This window comes from Marmota monax, unplaced genomic scaffold, assembly GCF_021218885.2.
Source record: "Marmota monax isolate L192 unplaced genomic scaffold, Marmota_monax_Labrador192_F-V1.1 WCK01_AAM20220418_F8-fsc00024, whole genome shotgun sequence".
Classification (NCBI taxonomy): Eukaryota; Metazoa; Chordata; class Mammalia; order Rodentia; family Sciuridae; genus Marmota; species Marmota monax.
Window position 1 is genome coordinate 32,997,574 of NW_026695224.1, and position 22,490 is coordinate 33,020,063.

The 22,490-nt window shown below is 61.3% G+C and overlaps 1 protein-coding gene across 2 annotated transcripts in view; it reads left to right on the forward strand.

Annotated features, from left to right (window-relative positions):
• Positions 1-21,448, forward strand: part of Atp2c2 (ATPase secretory pathway Ca2+ transporting 2) — a 47,029-nt gene extending 25,581 nt beyond the window's left edge. Inside the window, exons 11-27 of one of the 2 annotated variants that reach the window (XM_046434606.2) lie at positions 2,808-2,874; positions 7,133-7,257; positions 7,394-7,491; positions 8,342-8,443; positions 9,244-9,333; positions 11,478-11,579; positions 13,195-13,351; positions 14,275-14,445; positions 15,667-15,764; positions 15,842-15,892; positions 16,742-16,908; positions 17,468-17,536; positions 17,618-17,734; positions 18,526-18,673; positions 19,575-19,673; positions 19,859-20,000; positions 21,003-21,448. In XM_046434606.2, coding sequence (XP_046290562.1) covers positions 2,808-2,874; positions 7,133-7,257; positions 7,394-7,491; positions 8,342-8,443; positions 9,244-9,333; positions 11,478-11,579; positions 13,195-13,351; positions 14,275-14,445; positions 15,667-15,764; positions 15,842-15,892; positions 16,742-16,908; positions 17,468-17,536; positions 17,618-17,734; positions 18,526-18,673; positions 19,575-19,673; positions 19,859-20,000; positions 21,003-21,121 — 1,922 coding nt within the window. In that variant the 3' untranslated portion in view covers positions 21,122-21,448. The remainder of the gene's footprint in view (positions 1-2,807; positions 2,875-7,132; positions 7,258-7,393; positions 7,492-8,341; positions 8,444-9,243; positions 9,334-11,477; positions 11,580-13,194; positions 13,352-14,274; positions 14,446-15,666; positions 15,765-15,841; positions 15,893-16,741; positions 16,909-17,467; positions 17,537-17,617; positions 17,735-18,525; positions 18,674-19,574; positions 19,674-19,858; positions 20,001-21,002) is intronic. The other variant, XM_058575832.1, reaches the window with a different exon arrangement.
• The last annotated feature ends 1,042 nt before the right edge of the window (positions 21,449-22,490 follow it).

The window sequence follows — 22,490 nt, forward strand, 5'->3', positions numbered from 1 at the left end:
AGGCGGAGTGGCTGACAGGCAGCCCACGCCGAGCCGGCCTCAGAGTCGGCGTTTGCCTCTGGCTCACCGCCGTCCAGGGGCTTTCCTGGGTGCTCCCCTCCATGTGCTGCCCCGGCCCAGGCCCCTGCCGTATTGTTGCTCTGCCTCCCCCTCGGTCCTTGGAGGCTGCCCTTCCTCCCAGCCGGCAGATGGGGAACCAGGACCTGGGCTCCTGGGGGAAGGCTTCAAGGCACCCACCAGGGGGAGGAGCCATGGCCTTTGCCTGTTTCTCTTGGCCAGAACAGAGTCATGAGACCTGCCTAGCTGCAAGGGAGGCTGGGAAATGTAGTTCAGCCATGAAGCAGCCACAGATCTGGGCCTCGGAGCAGGCTGTGCCTGGCCCAGGGCTGCCCGGCCTTTTGACAACACACCAAACGGCCTCACCCTAAATGGAGGCCTTCAGCCCTGACATCCCAAGGGGCTGTGCCGGTCCCTTCACCTCCTTCTCGCTAAGGGGCTGGCCTTGAGTCAGTGTCCTCCATTCCCAGCCTTCAGGATTAGTGCCTGGCTCGCCCTAGATTCTCAGCCAGCAGATGTTTATTTGATTGACAAGGGAGCAGGTGAGGGAGGCAGGGGAAGTCCTGGCGAGTCTGGCCAAAACCGCGAGCCAGAGAAAGTTCTTGGGAGAAGCAGCAGCCCCTGCCACCTGCAGCCCCTCCCACCTGTGCCCCCTCCCACCTACACCCCTGCCACCTGCAGCCCCCTCCCACCTGCAGCCCCCTCCCACCTGCGCCCCCTCCCACCTGCAGGCTTTCTGTGTACCTGGCCACCCAGGGCAGCACTTTGGGGCTGCACACAGACCAGACATTTCTGGCAGAATAGAATGCCCCAGGGACCCTGGCTGCCCCCAGGCCTCTCTTGCATTCTAGAGCCGGGGTTGGAAATCAGGGCTCCCAGGCCACCCTGGGTCTGCTGCCTGTTTCTGTATGTCCAGCAGGCAGAGGATGTCTCTAAAGTCTCTAAACAATCTTTTTTAAACTCAGAAGAAGAGTTGTATGTCATGGTGTGGAAACCGTAGGAGATTCAAACGTCAGGTTTATTGGGAGTGCTCTGCTGGGGCAGCCTGCCTTCTCAGGCTGTGTGGCTGTCCCAGCTACAGTGGCAGAGATGAAATGCATCAGAGACCAGGTGACAGGCAAAGCCCAGCCATTCCCCAGCTCCCATTCCAAAAGTGTTTGGCCCCTGCCCCTGCTCTCCAGGGTTTGCCAAGGGGACGAACCCCAACATCCCCCCTCAGGCACCCCAAGAACAAATACGCAGTAAATGCACTTCAAGGCAGGTTGTCAAAGTAGACTATGGACAGGCCTTTCCAAGAGACTAAATATCTTTGGAAAATCAGCCCTCCAACGTGAAGGCCTTGTGGGTCGCTGCCCTGCGACCCTTACTCCACGGTAAGCCGGAGCGCATCTCAGTGGGCACGTCCATGCCAGGGGCATGCAGGGAAGCTGGAAAACACCCTCAGGGTGGGCATACTGCCAGCTACCCTGGCATAAATACTCTGAGCTTGGCCACCTCCAAGTCACACCAGCCTTGTCCCTGAACATGGATTTGGGGGAGATATTCCCAGTGGCTTCTTGGGGGTCCCTGGGAGTAAGCATCAGCGTTCTGGAGCAGGGAGGGTGGTAGCAGCCTGGTGCCTCTGGTGCCGCCCCTCTGATCTGCTTCACCCCAGTGCTTTGGGTTGCTGCTAAGATTTCGGTTGAGGACTGAGCTGCACAGCTGATCGTGGCTTGTGCCCCCCACCCCGCAACCTCCCAGCATGACACGTCCTGGGCTCTAGTCACGGCACACAAGAAGCCAGTGATCTTTACAGGGCACCATCAGTGCCCCTGCCATTCCTCCTCACTGCTCCTGAGGGGGATGGTGACAGGTGGGCATGGACAGAGGCCAGGGCCGTGCTGAGCACTTCTGCAGCACCAGGGGTCAAACCCAGGGCCCCAGCAACTCCGCCAGGGTAGCGTGGTCACAGTCCCCATTGCACAGATGGGGAAACTGAGGCCACACCTGGCAGCTCCGTGCTTTCCCCCCGGTGCCTGAACATCTTTCACGGGTCCCAGCCCAGATCAGGCTACTTCTGCCCCCAGGATCTGTCTGCAGTGACCCCCATGTTTCCAGTGTCCTGTGCAGGGCCTGGCGTTTAGTGTCGTTTGGTAAATGCTGAAGGAGAAAATGGGAAATTCAACCAGGAGCACACAGGATGAAATGATTTAGGACACAGAGCCCAGGGTCAGGGGTGTGGCTGTGGTAGAGCGCTTGCCTCACAGGCCTGAGGCCCTGGGTTCCGTCCCCAGGGCCCTCACAGGAGAAAGCAGTGGCCCATCTGCCCTTCACAGGACCAGCTGTCATTTGCCACACCAAGCACCCAGGGGAGTCCTGGCTGCACACGGCACGTGGGAAACGATTGGAATAATGTATAGAATATGTAATAACCTGGGCTGCGAAAACGCAGACAGCCCAGCAGGAGCCCACTGTTTCTTTCTTTATTATTATTTCTATTATTATTATTATTAGTTGTCGGTGGACACATACCTGTATTTATTTTATTTTATCTTTATTTCTATGTGGTGCCGGGGATCGAACCCAGGGCCTCACACTTGCTAGGCCAGAGCCTTTCCTAAAAAGTGAAGCCAGGATTTTTAGGCATAAAATACCTTCCTTAAAAAGGAAGGGTGGTGCTGGGTCCCCGAGGGCATGGCTCACTTCACACCGAGCACCGCAGGCTCAGGCCAGCGGCAGCCTCGAGAGCCCACCGGGTGCTGTCCCCCCAGGTCTGCTCCTGGTCCTCGGCTGGCTGCGAGGCAAACCGGTGCTCGGCATGTTCACCATCGGGGTCAGGTGAGGCTCCCCGGGCAGGGGGGGGGGGGGGGGGGGGGGGGAGACGCACCAGGGCCCCGCACTTGCCTGGCGGGGAAGGGGCCTGGCGGCTGTTGCAACATGCTGACGGCTGGTGGTCGAGCTCCTCTTGTCCCCCTTTGCTCATGGGCTAAGAGTGGGACCCTGGCCCCCAGCCTCCATTGGGATTCTGCCTCTGCCACTGGCCAGCAAGGTGCCAGTCACAGTGGACAAGGGTGGGCACCCTGTGGCCTCCACGTCTGAACTTGATTACACCTGCAAGGACCCTGTTTCCACATAAGGCCACACTGGCCACGTTAGGAGTTAGGACCTGGATGTGTCACCCATAACAGCAGATGGGCTGGGGAAGGTGTGGGGAAGGGAGCAAGAGCCAGGGCACAGGGGGCCCCCACGTGGAGGCGGAGGGGGAGAGGCTGCAGGAAGTCAGGTCTAGGACCTTGGAGAAGCTAAAGGGGTGTCCCGGGTGGACTGGTGCTGGGCATGGAGCCGAGCAGATGTGGTGCCCAGCCGTGCTCGCACAGCTGCCCAGGGGCCACTGTCTCCTGGAACAGAGTGGGTGAGGGTCTGGGCTCCACCCTTGCTCAGGGCTACCGAATCTAGGAGTGGAAGCAGGACTCGCGACCTCTGCACCCAGGCCCCAAGCCGCGCCCCATGCCGCGCCCGGGCAGGGTAGAGCCCTCCCTCTCCCCCTGTCCCTGCCCTGCCCTTGGCAGCCAGCGGCTCATTAGTTTGCCCCCCAGACACTCGCTGAGCACCTGGGCTCTCTGTGTCCATCCCCCAAGTGCGGCCTGAGCTGCGGTCTCTGCCCTGTGGCCCTCAGGCCAGGGGGGGAAGTAAACGCACTGAGTTAAGTGCGCGTTGGTGCTGCTCACAGTCCAGCGTGAGCACTGCCCCAGGAGGAGACTGAAAGGGAGGAGGGGGAGTGACCCAGAGAGGTGGCCATGGATGGTTTCCATTCGGAGTCAAAGGCACGCCTTTGAGAGGGAGCCACTTAAGGAAGAGCAGGAAGGGCGAGTCAGGCTGGGAGAGGCACACGTGGAGGCTGGGTGGCGAGGACAGAGCTTGGCATCCGAGCACCTCCTGGAGGCAACTGCCCAGGCCCCGTGGCATCCCCAGGAGATGGCTGCGGTTAGGCAGCTCACGGCTCTCCAGCCCCTGACTCTGGGAGCCGGAGGCTGAGAGCCTGCAACCTCTCAGGGCGGGTGACACAGTGGCCAGGAGACCACCGAGCAGCGCGACTGTGATCAGGGCGAGAGCAGGGTTGAGTCACCCAAGCAGCAGGCTCAGGGGACACAGCTGCAGGCGCGGGAGGGGAAGGTCTGGGCCTCAAGGGCCCCTGGAGAAGGCAGAGCCTCAGACGCCAGGTGCTTAGACATCTCCCTGCAAGAAGGAGGCGTCCGGTCCTGACCTCACACACTGGCAAAGTTCTGTGAGCTGACCCAAAAGGTTTCTGTGTCCACCCCACCCCCAGAGCTGCCGGCCATTACTGGTCCCTTGACCTAAGGCTCCTTTCCAACTTGTTCACTGTCCCCCTTGATCCACGGTGAACTCACACTCGAGAGAAATCAGCTGCCTTCACCTCTGCTGTTGAAAGGTGGTGTCCCAGCCACTTGGGAGGCCAAGGCAAGAGGATGGCAAGTTCAAGCTGGCCCGAGCAACTCAGCAAGACCTGGCCTCAGAAGACAGAATGGGAGGGGTGGGCCTGCAGCCTAGTGACAGCCCTCGCCCTGCGGGGGGGGGAGGGGGGGGCAGCGTTCAATTCCCAGTTCGGCCAAAAAGAAAAAAATAGGATCATGCTTTCCAGTTTCTAGTGGCAGATTACAGTCACCTCAAACGTCAATCAGAGGTAGCAACCACAGAGAGGATTTTCCAAAATGGGTAAGATGAGAGAATTATACTTTATAAAAGTGTATCCTGATTCCTGTGCCCTGAATGACATTCAGGGTGATCAGGAAGGTGCTTTTCCACGCCCCTTCTAACCTTTACAAGTGCGTGGATTATTTTTTTTATTACTGTGGACACGTCCAGAAGAAGTGCCCGTCACGACTCTCGGTACTTGTTTGCTTAGCTGGCCTTGCCAGCCTGTGCCATAAACCAGGGAAGCCGTCTCACGGTCCCCTTGGAAACCGGCACAGCCCCTTAGCCACCCGCAGTCGTCTTGGTTTATATAACGTGTTCTTGAATGGCCCATTGTCCCCTGGTGAAAGGGCGCCATTCATGCACTGTGTTTGTTTAATGCCAAGATGCACGTCTCCTCCACCTCTAGCTCCTCTGAAGTCAGACCACTTCCTACAGGTCGTGTGATGAGGAGCACCAATGCCACTCATTCCTTGGCCGTGCCCCGGGCTTTCTTGGTGTGCCCAAGGCCCGTGCGTGGTTTGAGTTGAGTGAGCGTCCCCAGCCAGGCCGAGCCCCACCGTGTGAGGCCAGCGGGGTCCCTGCTCACGTTCACCCCGTCAGGAGACCCGGCGGAACCCCTCTGCGGGGTGTCTAGTGGTGCAGGGGGGAAACGGGCCGCCTGGGGGAGGCAGTCAGGAAGGGCGCTTTATTTGAACTGTTTTATTTTATTATTATTATTATTATTTGTTACCAATGTTTGAAAATAGGGACTTTGCTGGTGTCGGGCCTCTCCTGGGAGGCCGAGCAGCTCCGGTGTGGCTGGGCATGGCCGTGGTGGTTTGTTCTGGGCAGGGCCTGGGCTGTGGGGTTCCAGTGCTCAGCACCTCTCAGACTGGCCCTGGGCTCACTTCCTGAGGGCCTGGCCCCAGACTGGACTCCTCGGCCTGCCCTCGGGAGTGTCTTGTGGGGTTCCTCAGGGTCCCCAGGGGAGAGACCTCAGCCCTTCCCCTGTTCTTCTGGCACTTGTCGGACAACAGATTCCCTGTCCCTCTGCCCCCAGGTAGTCTCTATAAACTGGGGTGAGTGGCTCCAAGTTGGCGTTCTCGCAGCGTCACTGAAGTCACACTTTGGCGGGCCCCGGTGGCAGCTGGCGGGAGGGTCTGCTCAGGCCCTCTGCTGAGACGCGGTCGGCTCTCCACCGGCCCCACTTGCTGGAGTTTTCTCCCCTAGCGGCCACCCCTCCATCCTTGGAACCTTTCCTCATCACCCAGGGGGAACCCTGAGCCCTCTGTCCCTCCAGCCCCAGCAGCCAGCCCTGCCTCCCGGCTCTGGAGCGAGTCACCCGTCCTGAACGTTCCCCCTGGCGGGCCGTGCCCCCGGGCTCCCACGGACCACCTGTTGGCGAGTCAGCCCAGGTGCCGTGGGCAGCAGAGTCTTTCCTGTCCCTGATGACCGTTTGGGTTGTCGTGCTTTGTTAAATTTTGTGGTTTAATCTTAAAGGGGAATTTCCAGCACACATCCAAGTAGAGAGCACAGCAGGGGAGCACCAGGCCCGCGGCTCCCAGTGGCGCCCCACTGCAGTCCTGCCTGTCCTGGGCCCCACCCAAGGGTTTAAAGCAGACCCCAGGCCTGGCGCCATCTCTCCCCTCCTGGAGTGCGGAATGTGGGACCCTTTGGCCCCAGTGTGGCAAAGCCTTGGCAACCCAAGCCAGAAAGGCCTCTCCTGTGGCCCTTCACCTGTGGACACACCCAAGGAGCCCAAGGGAGGGAACATCAAAGGGCCTCAGCCCCAAGTCACATTCCCAAGAGAGAGCATCTCATTGGCCCAGCCTGGGTCACATGTTCTCCTCTCATCCAATCAACCACTGCTCTGGGGGGGGTCACATTGTCCAGAGGAGTTAAAAAGAGCAGCGGCCCATAGTGGATCAGCTCGGTGGCAAAGCGTGTCCTGGTTTCTCGTGACTTGATTTCCTTCTCTATGTTCCTCACAGGAACTATCTAAGTCACTAGAATAATGAAAAATGAAACTCGAGTGACCCAGAGGGACCCTCACGCCCACTGCCACTTCCCACTTATTGCAATTTCTAGAATTTCTTTTCAAGGACCCAAAGACTTTTGTCCCTCTAATAAGTAAGAATGATTTAAATGCAAAAGCACTAAAAGACAGCCACAGATGCTAACTCCTACTAAGCTGGGGCTGCCTAGGAGGGGTCACTTCCCCAGCAGGTCTGCAGGGGGGGCCCAGGGCAGCAGGTGATGGACAGGAAGCGGGCACGCCCCAGGATTGCAGGTGGAGACTGGATGGGGACAAGCCTCGCTAGCTAAAGGCGTGGCCAGCCCCAAGGGACACACGTGGTCCCTGAGTCCATGTGAAGTGTGGCTCCTGGGACTGTCCATCCAGCCTGGCCGTGGCAGCCATTCCAGAGGGTCTGCCCATCGTTGTCATGGTGACGCTGGTCCTGGGAGTGCTCCGGATGGCCAAGAAGCGGGTCATTGTGAGGAAGCTGCCCATCGTGGAGACGCTGGGTGAGGGCCCCTCTGGAGGGTTCCCTGTGGATCATGGAGCAGAGCTTTGGGTGGTGGCCGTTGGACCTCGGTGTTCCCAGGCTCAGGGCTGCTGGCAGTGACCCTTCTTCTCCCTAAACCAATGTCTCTGTACCAGGCTGCTGCAACGTCATCTGTTCTGATAAGACGGGGACCTTGACAGCCAATGAAATGACAGTGACCCAGCTCGTCACATCCGATGGGCTCCACGCCGAGGTGAGTCCACCAGGGATTTGTGGGGCCAGAGGCCATGGTGCGCCCTGTGGCCCTGGCCTTCCTGGAGACGGCACATGGCCATTTCAGGAGCACAGTGAGGACAAGGGCCCTGGGTGTCCTGCAGCCCCAGGCTGATGTCAGGTGGCCTTCTTTATTTCTTAGTTGTTTTTTAATGATCACGTTTTGAAGTGTACCTAAGTATTTTGCAGGGCGGGGGGGACCAGGGCCTCGGGCATGAGAGGCAGGGGCTCCGTGCTGAGCGACCTCCCGGCCTCATCACGGATGTAAAGGCTAGAAGGCGCCCTCCTCCTCCCTGCGGGCCTGGCAGGACACGCCCGATTCTGCCTGCTCCTCGCTGCCAGGGGCTCGGCACGTCTCGAGTCCCCAGATCCACACCAAGGGTTCAGTAAATTAGGGCCCAAGGGCCAGTGGCTACTTTCGCCAACTGAGTTTCGCTGGCACACTCCACGTCCCTGTGCAGAAGTGCCGCAGACGTGCCACGGTGGCTGCCTCCCCCCGTGGCAGGGGCATTGTCTTGGCAGAGGCCAGTGGGCAGCACAGACTGAGGACTTGCCCTCTGGCTCGGTGTGAAAGCACCTTCCACTGTTCTAGGTCAGAGTGCTCGTCCATGCTCCTGCTGGACGCTCTTGACCGTGGCTTCCCGGCCTGCAGCAGGCGCCCCAACACCCCTGCCGCAGCCCGCTCAGCCCCTGAGTGACAGGCATCCCGCAGGGCTCCTCCTCCTGTGCAGGCTGATGTCCCCGGTGTGGACCCCAGGGGGAGACTGTGGGCTGCCCAGGGAGCTGGTGTGACTCTTGGTGGCATCCATGCTTCTGCTGTGCCCTGGCAGGTCAGCGGAGTCGGGTATAACGGCAAAGGGACCGTGTGTCTTCTACCGTCCAAGGAGGTCATCAGGGAGTTCTCCAACGTCTCCGTGGGGAAGCTGGTGGAGGTGAGTCGGGGCAGCGGAGCTGGACCCGCTGGTTCTTGGCACCGCTGGGCCACACCCAGGTTAGGCTGTCACGTTGGAAACAGAGGGCAGGGAACAGAGAGTCTCGGGACTGGCCGCTGGAGCGTGGACGAGCACTCTGACCAGCAGCGCCCCTGCTCAGGGTGCTGAGTGGCCACTGAGAATGAGCAGGCCACACACACGACTGTGGCCGTCACACCTGGCCGTCCTTTCTGTGGCTCCCTTCCCCTCCGCGTGGCGGTGCCCTCCACGGAGTCCCAGCCTCCTCCTCCATGAGGCTCAGGGAGCACCCTCCTGCTCAGGTCCTCAGGGTGCCACTTCATGATGACAAGGACAGTGTCTCAGCTCTGCAGATTGACAAACAGGCTCAGCGACACGGGACAGTGCCAGACCCACCCCGCCAGCCAGCCCTGGAGGGGAGCCGGGAGGCCCGGGCTCTTTCTAGTTTTGGTTTTCTAGATGGGTCTTAACTGAGGGCCACACAGCTCAGCGTCCACTCCTTCCCAGTGCAGCTCCGTGGGGTCAGTGTCCGTCTCTAAGGCTGCAGCCTTACCCCACCTGCCTCCCTGGCGTCCCAGACCCGGGCTTTGGGGAGCTGACACTCTGCCAGGCAGGAACTGCTCTGTCCCTTCTGAAGAGCCAGGTGCTGATTTGCTTGGAGGAACGGCTTGTCCCGGGGCAGCTCTGAGCGCAGGTCAGGCCTGCAGTGCCCGACGTCTCCTCCGTCCTGAGCGAGCCCAGGGCCCGGGAGCGGCTCCTGGTACTAAGTGCCGACATTCCAGGCAGGCTGTGTCGCCAACAACGCTGACATCAGGAAGAACACGGTGGTGGGCCAGCCCACAGAGGGCGCCTTGATCGCGCTGGCCATGAAGGTAGGGTCTGGCGGCCGCGGTCCCCTCCAGGAGCTGGGTAGGACAGGAGGACCTACTCTCGCCCGGCTGGGGGGAAGCGCAGTAGCAGTGCTGACCGTGGAGGAGGGGGGCTTAGCAAGGGTGCTGTGTGGCCCTGGAGAGTTCTCCACGTCTCTAGCCCTCTGCCAGGGCTCCAGAAAGATCTCGAGCACCCCCACGGCCCAGACCCCTGTGGGTGTTGAGGAGACGGACAGAGGGACAGGACCCATCCGTGCGCTCATCACTGTTCTACTCACTGAGGCCCAACCAGCACGGTCTGCCTCCTGTCCGTACACGTGATTGACAGCAGGTCCCTCCTTAGTTCTGGGCTCTGCAGAATGCTCCCCCTTCCGTGCCCAGGGCCGGTTCCCAGGGTCTACGCAGGTGGGTCAGGGTGGGCGGAGCTCCAGGGCGGTCAGTGTGTGGGCAGCTGTGCCCTGTACTTAGGGACCAATCAGCAGAAGTAGCAGCAAAACTGGAGGAGGAGAGTGGGAAGGGGAGTGGGAGAGGCAGGGAGTTGCGAAGGAAGAGGCAGTGCCCCCCCAACACCCCGTCCTTCTCCAGGGCCAGCCAGGGCCATGGGTGCAGGAGCCCTCAGCTCCGCAGCCCTGCACATCCATGGACCCCTCTGTGTAGAAGGGAACTTTGTCTCTGATGGAGGTCTGATTGGACCCAGGTCAAGGTCAAGGTCAGGGTCAGGGTCAAAACCTGCTCAGGGTGCTCACCCAGCAAGGTCTGACTCCTTCTGCTTCCTGCCCATCCAGACGCTGTGCTCCGCTCTGCCTATGCTGTGGCCCCCGTCTGTCCTTCCTCCCACTGTCTGTCTCTGACATCACCAATGTCACCTTTAGTGTCCCCTTCCTTGGACACCTGTGCTGTTCTGTGCCTACCTGTCCACCTGTCCCTCCCTCCAGCAGGAGCCCTCTGCCTCCTCTGGGTCCACCTTCTGGAAGCCAGTGCAGAGTGGGAAGGAGGTGCCAGTGGCCCTTAATGAGTCCCTGGACAGGCCAGCGAAGCACCCTCCCCACTCAAGGACCCTGAGGTACCACCCTTCCTGTTTTCCTTCCAGTCCCAGGAGACAGTTCCTTTGGAACGCGACGGGGGCATGGGACACATTCCCCTAAGTGGCTTCTCATGGTCCAGCAGGGAAGAGAGAACCCGGCCTCACTGTCCCACTGGGGCCACACCCTGGCTCGGGGCCACACCCTGGCTCGAGTCCCCCCTCTCCTGCCAGCTTTCAGAATGTGCCTTCATAGCTCTGCGTGTAGCCTCAGCGGGCCCAGTGGCTCCAGGGTCAGGCCCTCACCTCCCCTAGATGAGTTTCCGACGGTCACCAGGACAAAGTGCCACATACCGGCTGGCTTGAAGCCACGCAAACCTGTGGAGTCACAGTTCTGTGACCAGCGGTGGAAATCGGGGTGGGGCAGGGTCTGTTCTGCAGCCCCGCTGTGCCGGAACCCAAGCATCCCCTGGCCACAGCTGCACCATCCAGGCTCTGACCCATGTCACACGTGACCTCCTGCGTGTCCCTCTCCTTATATCTGAGCCACCATATAACCTGGTCTGAACTTGACAGCTGCAGAGCCTGCTTCCAAGGAGGCCACGTTCACGGGGTCTGGGATTAGGACTTCCCATCCCTCGACCCATACCACGTCCCTTCAAGGGTCTCTTTGGAAGCCCCTTTTCTAAACCCCTCCCCATCCCATTGAGTCCTGTGTGTGGCTGGAACTAGTTTGTGTTTGGGGAGGTTCAGGTATGGTTCCGAGTAACTGACCCAAAGCCACCAGAGAGCACATGGGTGACAGGCCTGGCCTGGTGGGCTGTGGGCAGCAGGGCCACTTCTCTGACACAGGGACCCTTTCTGGGAATTTGCTGAACCTTCAAGTCCTGGCAGAGACCCTGAGCAGGTTTCCCGTGGAGACCAGGCAGAGACCGTGGGTTCTGTCCGGGGACAGAAGAGAGACGTCTCTCTCTGGGTGGGACACTTGAGAACAAATGGCCACCTGGGAGCCCGCGAGCGTGATTCCTCCTCCTGAGATGGCTGAATGAGTGACTGAAATGAGCCAAGCTTTGCATCAAGACCAGCTTAGAAGGACACCCTGAAATGTCCCTTTTTGTGATCTTAGATGGACTTGAGTGACATTAAAGATTCCTACATAAGAAGAAAGGAGATCCCCTTCAGTTCAGAGCAGAAGTGGATGGCGGTGAGGTGCAGCCGCAAGAACGAGGTGAGCCACGGCTCTGCTCCTGTGCTCGCTTCCCCTGCTCCAAAATAAGGCCACTCAGTGCAGGTGTCAAGGGGACGTCGGTGGCCGCCACGGCACTGACCCACCTGGGGCCTCTTCCGGGCTCCTCAGCTGCAGTAGCAGCTGCCCGCTGCCCATCGACCTCAGCCTCACCTGGGAATCTGTTAGGAATGCCGAGTCCCAGGCTCCGCACCAACCTCCCGCGTCAGGAACCCCAGGCACGGGACCAGGGACCGAGTTCCCTGGGGATGTGGCTGCCCTGGGCTGTGACTGGAGCGGCCCCAGAGGCACCTGCTCTCACCCCCAGAGCTGAGTGTCCGGCTCACACTTACACACGCAGGTGCACCCCGCTGCTGTGCAGGCTGCAGGCAGCGACTGGGGCGCGTGCCCAGACGGCAGGTCTCCCCGGGCTCCGCATCTGGGCTTCCGTTCATTTATTTATTCATTTTTGCCACTGTAGGTTTCCTGTGGCTTTTCAGGTTGTCTTCACCAAGAAGAGTTTTTTAGAGAAAAAAAATGTCCCCCTTCCCCTCCTGCCCTCCGCCCTCCTCTCTTCCCTCTGGCTCTGGGTGGCTGGGTCAGCACGTGCCTGACACTTGCCTCATGGGGACACACCTGCAGATCTTGAATGCTTCAGAAAGGCCACGAGTGGATTTCCTTTATACCTTCTAATTCTTTTTTTATTTCACTTTGGAACCAGGTTTTGGACTCAGGGCACTCGGCCACTGAGCCTCATCCCAGCTCTTTTTTTGCATTTTATTTAGAGACAGGGCCTCACTGAGTTGCTTAGTGCCTTGCTGTGGCTGAGGCTGGCTTGGAACTCCCGATCCTCCTGCCTCGGCCTCCGCCTTCTAACTGCTGCCCCCAGATACAATGGTAACAAGTTCCAGTGGGAAAATATGAAACACAGAAATGTGACGAAATGAAATGAAAGCTCCTTCCCCTTCTGCCCTTCCCTCCAGACCCTCTGTCCCCCAAGGCGGTGTCCCTCACCGCATGGCCCCGCTGCTCCAGGTTCTAAGACGCCGTCAGCACAGGTGCAGGTTGCAGTGCAGGCGTGCGCTGCCCAGGCTGCCACTGTCTCCCCCTGAGCCCTCCCAGGGCCGCGTCCCGGGAGCCCTCTACACCGCTCAGCGTGTAGTCCCGCACCGTGAGCCAGGCGGGCACTGTGCCCGTGCTGGGGACACAATGCGGACCGGCCCTGCCCACGTGGGCTGCATGTGTGTGAGGCAGATCCTAATAAGCGGGGTCTCCGTTCTCTGGGGCCCCCCGGGGTCCCCCTCGGGTATAGCGGGGAGCAGACTAGACAGGCGCAGCCCTCGGAGACAGCCGCCACCCCGCGCTGGCTGGGGGCTTCACCAGCGAAACACGCAGGAGGCTGTGACGGGGACAGGGGGACCTGTCGTGGAACAGGGTGGCTGTCCTCGCTCCAGCACGTGGATTCCAAACCCCGCCCGGGGTCCCGTGTCAGCCGTCGGGGGATCCACAGTGGCAGCTCCCCGAGAGTGTCCTGCATGTCTCTGGACCCTTGGGCTCACGGTGGCGGCCCCTCTGTCCCCAGGCGCCCACTGACAGCGGGCTCCGTGGTCTCTTCCAGGATGGGGACGACGTCTACTTCATGAAGGGGGCCTTCGAGGAGGTGATGCGCTCGTGCACCACGTACAACAGCGGGGGCCTCCCGCTGCCCCTGACGCCCCAGCAGCGCGCCTTCTGGCTGCAGGAAGAGAAGAGGATGGGGTCGCTGGGCCTGCGGGGTCAGTGCCAGGCCAGCCGGGCCATCAGCTTGCACGTGGCCTTGACGCGGGAGGCACAGGGCCGGGCTTGCCACCGGTCATCCGCCAGAGTGGCCGGCAGGCTGCGTGCTTGCGGCAGCCCAGCAGCTTGGGGTCCGGGCAGGTGAAGACGGCAGCCGGGGCTTCTCAGCCGCGCAGGCGCCCCCACGGGGCAAAGGCCGCCCCTTGCTGCTCAGGTGGAGGACGGCGCCCGCCAGCTGCCCGGCCACCTCTGTGGGGAAGCCGGGCCTCCAGCTCCCCAGGGCCTCCGGCTCCCAGGGCCCGGCCCACAGTCCGTCTCACGGCTGCCCGTGTTTTCTGGGCCAGAGCCGCTGCCTCCCTGGGGCTGAGGATGAAAGCCTGGTTCCCTCTGTGTCATTGGTCACCTCTCCCTTTTCAGGGGGTTTAAAAATGCTCAGAAACACTTGCATCCTGTGGGGGAGGAGAGATGCTGGGCTCCCTCTCAGCTCCTGTCACCTCAGTGTCCCCTTTGGGGACATAGGTTGTAAATCGTGGCCAGCCTGCTGACCAGTGCCCCAGGCAGAGCTGCCACAGTGGACGGGCACCACTGGGGACTCCGCTGGGTTGGCACCTCCATCCAGGCTCTGGAACCCGGCGGGATGGGGCCCGCAGACACCTGCAGGGCTCTCTGGGGGCCACGCTTGCTGGCGGGGTCAGGATCCTAGGCCACAAGTGCTCACAAGTGTCACTTTCTGCCACTTGTCTTGTGCCGGGCACTCCCCTGCCCAAGCCCAAGACCCCGGGAGAGCTCTGCTTCTCCTTGGAGTCCAGCACTTGTGCCCAAGCCCCTTGCAGACAGGATCTGGACCCACGGGGGGGCTGGCGGGGACTAAGAACAGTCCCCGCGGGCCCTGTGACTCCTCTTGGTCTTGGTCCCTCCGCAGTGCTGGCCCTGGCCTCTGGGCCCGAGCTTGGGAGGCTGACGTTTCTGGGTCTCGTGGGCATCATTGACCCCCCGCGGGCTGGTGTGAAGGAAGCCGTTGAGGTGCTCTCGGAGTCCGGGGTGTCCGTGAAGATGATCACAGGAGACGCCCTGGAGACGGCCCTGGCGATCGGTAAGGGCGGGTGGGCAGAAAGGGCCACAGCCCCTCAGTCCTCAGGGCACCTGGCCAGGAGGCCACACCCTCCTCCCAGGGCTGAGCAAAGACTGAGAGGGCCAGGTGAGGCTGGGTGGCCAGCCCCTGTCCTGCACGCAGTGGGCCCTGGGTTCAATCGCCAGCGCCTCAAACAAAGCTGGGTGTAGTGGCCCACATCTGTGATCCCAGCAATCTGGGAGGCTGAGGCAGGAGGATTGTACGTTTGAGGCCAACCTGGGCTACTTAGCGAGACCCTCAGCAACTTGGAGACACCTTGTCTCAAAATAAAAAGGGCGGGGGATGGGCTGGAGTTGTGGCTCAGCGCTAGAGCGCTTACCTCCTACGGGTGAGGCACTGGGTTCGATTCCCAGCACCAGGTACAAATAAGCAAATAAAATGAAGGCCGTCCACAACTAAAAGCAGAAAAGGTGTGGGGAAGAGGGCTGGGGCGGGGCTCAGCTGGTGGAGTGTTTGCCTGGTATGCACAAGGCCCTGGCTACAATCCCAGCTCCACAAAGAAAGAAAAAAAGGGGTTGGGGGAGCTGATGGGGCTCAATCCCTCCCCCCAAAAAAGAATCTGAGATTCCCTGACCAGTGCCCTACTGCTCCACCTTCCAAGGTGTGTCTGTTTGCAAAATATCAGCAGGTTTTCCAAAAGGGGTCCTCATGGAAAGTGAGGACCAACCGTGTTGCCATTGCCGTGTCCATGAAGCAATGTGACTTCACCTGGCAGGCAGCATCATGCACAAGGGACAGTTTCCATCTGGCTTCTGGCACTAGCTGTGTACCCTTGGCAAATCACTGAACCACTCTGACCCTCAGTCTCCTCCTCCTATTCTAGTGACTACTGCTGTGAGTGTCGTCACTCGTTGGCTTTCCCCCATTCTGTCCCGAGGCAGTCTAGTGTGTGAAAGGACCACAGACTTTTGAGTCAGAACCATTTCAGGTCCTAGTGTTATCCCTTATTGGCTGTGTGACCTGGAAGAACTCACCTCTGTTTCCCCTCTTTAAAGTGGGGAGAATCAGGCCTGGGGTGGAACTGAGATCAGGAACGTAGCAGGTGCTCAGCACACGGTGTCCATTGTGGTTTTATTGTCATTTCACACTCAAGTAGGAAGTGACATCGGGGACATGGAATGACAGGCGGGGGTGGGCCACCATCGGGGCCTGTGTGGTCCTCAGTGCGGATTCTCCCTGAAGGAAGAAGCATCGGCCTGTGCAACGGGAAGCTGAGAGCCATGTCTGGGGAGGAGGTGGCGGGCACAGAGCAGCGTGCGCTGGCGGCCTGCGTCGGGCAGGTGGGCTGTCCCGGGCGCGGCCGGGCGGGGGCGTCGGGAGCCCCAGGTTGGTGACTCTCCTCACTTTGCGGGTGCAGGTGTCCGTGTTCTTCAGGACCAGCCCCCAGCACAAGCTCAAGATCATAAAGGTAAGCGGTGCCCAGACGGTGGCGCCTGGGGCTCGCTGGTCCCTTGAGCGACAGTCCAGTGTGGACGGCCCTGTCTCCAGCTGTGGCTCCACGTCACCCAGTGCCCAGGCCACCGCACCGAGTGCTGCCACGTGGCCACGTTTAGCTGCATGGGTTCTGGGGAATGTCACCTCTGCAGGGCAGGCACAAGCCCAGATGACAGCCAGGGACCCTTTTAGGAAATGGAAATGGGACTGGGGGCCGCTGGTCACCAACAGGGGAAACAGGGTCATCGGGAGCTGGGCGTGGCGGGGCAGGGCGGGGCAGGAGCCGGGCCTGACAGCTGCCCCTCCGCGTGGCTCTCCTTAATGTACTCCACGTCTTGGTTTCTCTTGTGGAACGGGGCACTGTTGATGTCATCGCTCCTGTCCCACAGCAAGGTCCTGAGGAAAAGGCTGTCATTTTAGGATCCAGTGGGTCCCGGAAGTGCTCCTGTCCTCCCCGCACAGGGCTTGAGACCTGCTCCTGAGCTCTTTGGTGCTTTTTTCTTTCATGTTATTTTGGGGCTGGTTGAGTTCTTTTGGGTATTTTTGATGTCACTTGCATAATCTCTAGTTATTCCTCAAAAAAAAAAAAAATCTATATACTGGGCACATCATGGTTTTAGGGCACAGATTCCTCATCTGCTAGTGTCCTGTTGCTGTGACAAAGTACCTGAGAGAAAACGTTTAAAAAGGAGGAAAGGTTTGTGTTGCTCCAGTGTCCCCCAGCCAGGGGCTCTGCAGCCACACACAGCCCACAGGGCCAGGCCAGGAGGAGGTGCTGGAGGGGACCTCTGGCTGCAGCCTCCAGCGCCTGCTCTTCCCCAAGGCTCTGCAGGAGTCGGGGGCAATTGTGGCCATGACGGGGGACGGTGTGAACGATGCAGTGGCCCTCAAGTCTGCAGACATTGGCATCGCTATGGGGCAGACGGGGACTGACGTCAGCAAAGAAGCCGCCACCATGATCCTGGTGGACGACAACTTCTCCACCATCATGTGAGCGGTTCGCCGGCAGGTCATCGGTGGCCAGAGCTGGGGTGACCAGCCCCCCGGGACCTGCTGCAGTGAGAGACGGGGCGGGGCAGGGGTTCTGCTGAGGAGGGGTCCAAGGAGTCCTCAGAGAGCTGCCTCCTGAGACTCAGCCCAGACTCTGGCACGTGTCCCCAGGCGCCTCTCAAAGCAGGGTCCTGGGGCCGTGGCAGCGCCATTCCATAAAAGTGGGATTGAGCCCAGGCAGAGCCTTTTGCAGATTCAGGAAGGTCCCCTCATGCCGTCTCCTGTGGTCCTGTCTCGGACGGCCAGTTGCTGTGGCCTTTAAGTACTGCAGGGTCTTAGCCAAGGAGTGGCCCAGGCTCAGCCAGAGGGTAATTGGAGGCGTTGAGTGTACCTCGTGAACAGAGGGCTACAGGGCCTCGGGCAGGTACCCAGAGGCTGGTGGACACGGTTAGGGCAACAGTGTGTCCCCAGAGTACCTGCAGGGCCGCCCGCCTGCTCACCAGCACTGCGCGAGGCCAGGCCTGCAGGACCGCTCTGCCCACACCGTCCCTCCCCACAGGAGCGCCGTGGAGGAAGGCAAGGCCATCTTCCACAACATCAAGAACTTCGTCCGGTTCCAGCTGAGCACGTGAGTGGGGCCCGCAGTCCCGCGGCCCGGGCACCTGTCCGCGGGGTGGCGCTGACGGCTGCGTCTGTGCTGTGCCCGCAGGAGCATCTCGGCCCTGAGCCTGCTCACCCTCTCCACCGTGTTCAACCTGCCCAGTCCCCTCAACGCCATGCAGATCCTGTGGGTCAACATCATCATGGACGGGCCACCCGCACAGAGGTGAGCGGACAGTGGGGCCGGGCCCACCCCCAGGCCTGCAGCAGGGACGAAGGCCCAGCCCCCACCCGAGGAGGCCAGAGAACCACCTGCTTTGAGGGGGACGGAGCTGGGCAGGGCTGGGCGGTGACACAACTTCAGAGGTGGGGCTGGGTTTGGTCCTGGCTGTCCCCCGGCTGCTGGCACGGGGCAGGCATCCCACGGGGGCTCATGCGCCGCTGGCTGTGTGTAGACAGGCGCGGGGGAAAGACGGGTTGGGGTTGGCACCCTGCTGAGCGGCACACCAGGTGGTGTCCCAGGCAGACCTGTCCTATGTGACCAGCAGCACAGCCTGAGGGAGGGAGGGCCCAGCTCACCCCCCAGCCCTGGAGCCGCCTCTTCTACAAGTGCCCTTGGCCAGCCTCGGCGGGGTGAGCCCCCATCCTGCCGGTTGGTAGCAGAAGTCGAGTCTCTTGGGACTGAGGGGCCCTGCAGTGGGCAGAGCTGGGCCCCGCTTCTCACAGCCCCTCCAGAGGGCCCCCCGGAGCTGGGACTTGCCTAAAGACTAGGAAAGACCAGGTCACTGAGATCACCGCGTGGTGGGAAGGCGGGCACCGGTGCCATCACCCACTGGGTGGGCTGCCCTTGCTATCTCGAGGACAGGCAGAGGTGGCCAGGGGCGAGGGGGCTTGGGGAAGGCCGGGAGATCCTGGCGGGCACTGCAGCAGGTTGGCAGCCTGACTCGGGCCTGTGTCTGTGCCGAGGTCCTCCTCTGTTTCTGGTGCACATCAGAGTGTCGCTTGTCTTGGGAACAGCTTGGGGGTAGAGCCCGTGGACAGGGACATGCTGAGGCAGCCCCCACGGAACGTCAGGGACACAATCCTGAGCCGAGCCCTCATCCTGAAGACCCTCCTGTCCGCTGCCACCATCATCAGCGGGACCCTGTTCGTCTTCTGGAAAGAGGTGAGTCACGTGCCCCATCGGCTGACGCTGGGGTTGGACGGTCCCTGCCCGGTCAGGGGAGAGACGCGTAGGCAGATGGAGAACTTGGGGCCACCAGAAGGAACAGGGACACGCAACACAGGGAAGGGTGGCCCAGGAGCGGGGAGGAGCTACCGCCTGCCGGGAGGGCACAGGCCAGTGGGTGGGCGCCCAGCCAGGCGGCAGCCGGGCGTGAACCGATGGAGGCTGACAACAGACGCAGGTTCTCTCCTCGAGGGGACATAGCCCCCACGGCTTTTGTTGTCACCAGGAAGCAACTGGGGACCTAGAGCGTCCTCCTGTCTTACCTTCCACGACATCTCGTCATGGTCACTTGTCATGGCCTGCAGGGGCAGGGCCCGGCTGGGTCCTACAGTGGCAAGGCTGGGCAGTGAGGCCGGGAATCCATTTGGCCTCCGACTTGAGGTCCTCCTGCCTCGGCCTCCTGAGTCACTAGGATTACAGGCGTGTGCCACCGTGCCCGTCCCTCTGGGTTGGGAGGGCCAGGGAGAGTCCCATGCAGGAGGGGGAGGTTTCTGCGTCCACCCTGGGGGCCTCAAAGGCCATGATTTCCTCTGCGGCCAGCTGTCCTCCTTCCTTGGAGGCAACGGCTTTTCGCGGGTAGCTAGCTTGTCTACCTCCTGGAAGGAGGCAGCACTGCCCCCTAGAGGGCTCACGGCACACCCAGAGCCAGGTCCTCACTCAGTGGCCGCACTCAGCTGTGGTCAGGAGATGCGTCTGCAGCTCCCACCGTGGAGCTCGCGGCCAGAGGCGGTGGCTGGCCAGGGCCTGGTCTGTGGCAGAGGCTCTGTCCTGGGCTCCCAGGTGAGGATGGTGCACTGAGGACCCGCGGCCTCACCGGCCCTGCCTGTGCGTGTTCCAGATCCCGGACGACGGGGCCAGCACCCCGCGCACCACCACCATGACCTTCACGTGCTTCGTGTTTTTCGACCTCTTCAACGCCCTGACCTGCCGCTCCCAGGTATGACAGTGGCTACACCCTGCGTCCTCCTGACAGGCAAAGGCTCAGCAGAGCTGCCGCCAGCCTCCTCCCTGCAGGGTCACCTCTGAGCCCCGGTCTGTCCAGGCCTCGGGCGGCTCAGAGCAGGTGGCGCTGGGTAGCGCTGCCCCACTGTGAGGTGCCCACGCGCAGCCTCCTCCCCGCAGACCAAGCTGATTCTGGAGATCGGCTTCCTCAGGAACCGCATGTTCCTCTACTCGGTCCTCGGGTCCCTCCTGGGGCAGCTGGCCGTGATCTACGTCCCGCCCCTGCAGAGGGTCTTCCAGACGGAGAACCTGAGAGCGCTGGGTGAGTGCGGGACTTGAGGAGAGGTCGCTAACAGGCTGGAGGTGCTGCCCCCGCCCCTGCCAGGCAAGGGCCCGAGGGCTTGTGGGCGGTGCGCCCCGAGATGCCGAAGCCCCACACACGGCGGCAGGCGGGCAGCTGCTCTGCCCTGGACCTGGGCAGGAGGGAGGCATCAAGGGGACGCAGAGGACACAGGAGGCTCAGGAAGAGGCCCCTTCGCCAGGAGTAGGGCCTGGGAGGGGGTCCACATCCGGCCCTTAGGGCAGGAGGACCAGCCGCATGAGGCCCCCAGCTGCAGTGGGCAGGACTGTCTGAGCTCAGCCCTTGATGTCCCCTCAGCTGGGGGGCGTGGCCTGGACCCCAAGCCTCCTGTGACTTTGACATTTCTGGAGACCAGAGCTGGGCCACCCTACGGTTCTTGCTAAAACAGACCTGATTTAGTGACATGGAGCCCCTGAGACACCGGGTATGGGACCCAGGACTCCCATGTCCCCAGCCAGGCTGGCAGGGGAGGGAACAGTCCCTCACCCCAGCAAGGAAGGGTTGTGCGGGGTCACCTGAAGGGCAGCAGTGTCCAGAGGACTCGTCCCCTCTCCCTCCTGGTTCACTCTTGCCCTGGCCAGTCCCCCCCGAGGAGCAGAGGGCTGGTCCCCAGGGCTGACACAGGGCGGCCTGTGGCTTGTCCCTGCTCAGGAGGGACCTGCGATGGCCGGTGAGGTCTGAGGCTGCACAGGGGCTGCGCTTGTGGCCTCGGCAGGGGAGGGACGGTGCCTGTCCTCCACCAGCACCCATGGGGGTCACCAGCGGGCACCGTGCAGGGCAGGGGACAGGCAGAAGAGAAGGAGCCCCGGACGCGGTTTCTAGCAAAGGCCTCCCCCGGTGGGAAGAGGGTCTGCCCGCCAAATTCCACAGGGAGCCGTGCCTCGCCCTAGACGGGGCCAGGGACCTGCTCGGGGTGGGAGGTGACCTCAGCGCAGCCCTGACCCCTCTGCCGCCTCCCCGCAGACCTGCTGTTCCTGACGGGCCTGGCCTCGTCCGTCTTCCTTCTGTCAGAGCTCGCCAAGCTCTGGGAGAGGTGCTGCTCCCCAGCCAGGAGAGCCGGGGCGCACCGAGAGGACGTGTGAGCCGCCACCCGAGGGGCGTCCCTGCGCCATCTGTGTTCGGAGCCGTGGCCCTGGCACAGCGTGGACTTCAGAGGGAGGCTTCCAGGGCGGCGCAGCTGCAGGCGTGGACTGTCCTCTGGGGAGACCTGGAGGAGGCCGTGGCTGCTCTCTGGAGGCTGCTTCTGCTGTCCTCCCCCTGCGGGGCTCTGGGACGCACGGGAGGGGCCGCATTTATTTATTAAATCACCTGGTTTTTATCAACTGTGTCTCTGCCTGTTCATGCCACAGCTTGAGGCCACGCAGCCCAACTGGTGACACTCGGGGCCCTTCCAGAGGCGGCCAAGGGTGTCCACACTGTCCGTCCTCTGAGGCTGCAGCTGACGGCTTGGGGTATTTTTATGAAGTGCGAGGAGGAGCCTGAATTATTTTGGTTTCAATTCCAGCACCAAAGCAAAAGGCTGAAGCATGATTTACATAAGTCTGATTAAAGGCGCCCAGAGCACCTCGCTCACCTGCAGCGCTGGACACGGCCGGACCAGGCGAACAACGCTGCGGACAGGGGCACCTCTGCAAACCCCTTCGTTTCACATTCCTTGTTAATAATTCTAAGGAAGAAAACCACAGATGCTAAAACCAAAAGCTTTTTATAGATTCAGCCTCTGCAGACCAGCTGTCCAACCCGGGCACACGGGGGCTTCCATCCTGGGAAAAGCCACAGGAGACAGCTCCGCGGACGCCAGCACAGAGCTGAGGTCAGAAGGAGGAGGTGTCACTGTTCTTAATGCCCTAGAGGTACTTCTGTACAGGGCGGCAGGGACAGGGCTCGGCCCCGGGAGAGCGGGCAAGTGTCCCTAGTTCTAGGCATGCTGTGATGGTGTCAGACTCCAGGAGACGCCGCAGAGTGTCAAGAACAGCAGCTGGGGACTCACTAGCAAGGTACGTCTCAGGTCCCCCAGGCATACCGATCAGCCCGGGAACGGAACCCCACACTGGAGACGCCTCCAGGACTCGGGTGACAGTCACTGGACGGAATTGCTCCATGACGTCACTAGGGTGAAGCTGTGTACGAGAGAGCTTTCCTGTGTTCGAACGGCACCTGTTAGGAGAAGTGTCCATTCACAGCTCCAGGAATGACCACGGAGATTTACCCAGCAGGCCCCGGGTTCCTGCTGTTGGACACCAGAGCTCAGTTAGCCAGGTCAGCCTGAAACACCCATTAACGCGGGCAGCTACCTCAAGAACAGCACCACCAGCCTTCAGAAGTGGTCACGGTGCCTCCGAAGTGCAGAGAAAAATAAGAAGCAAACACACCAGCAGGTTCCAGAAGACGGCCGGAGGGGGGTGGCTCTGCCTTATCTCCTTATCGTGAGACTCCAGCTACCAAGATGGA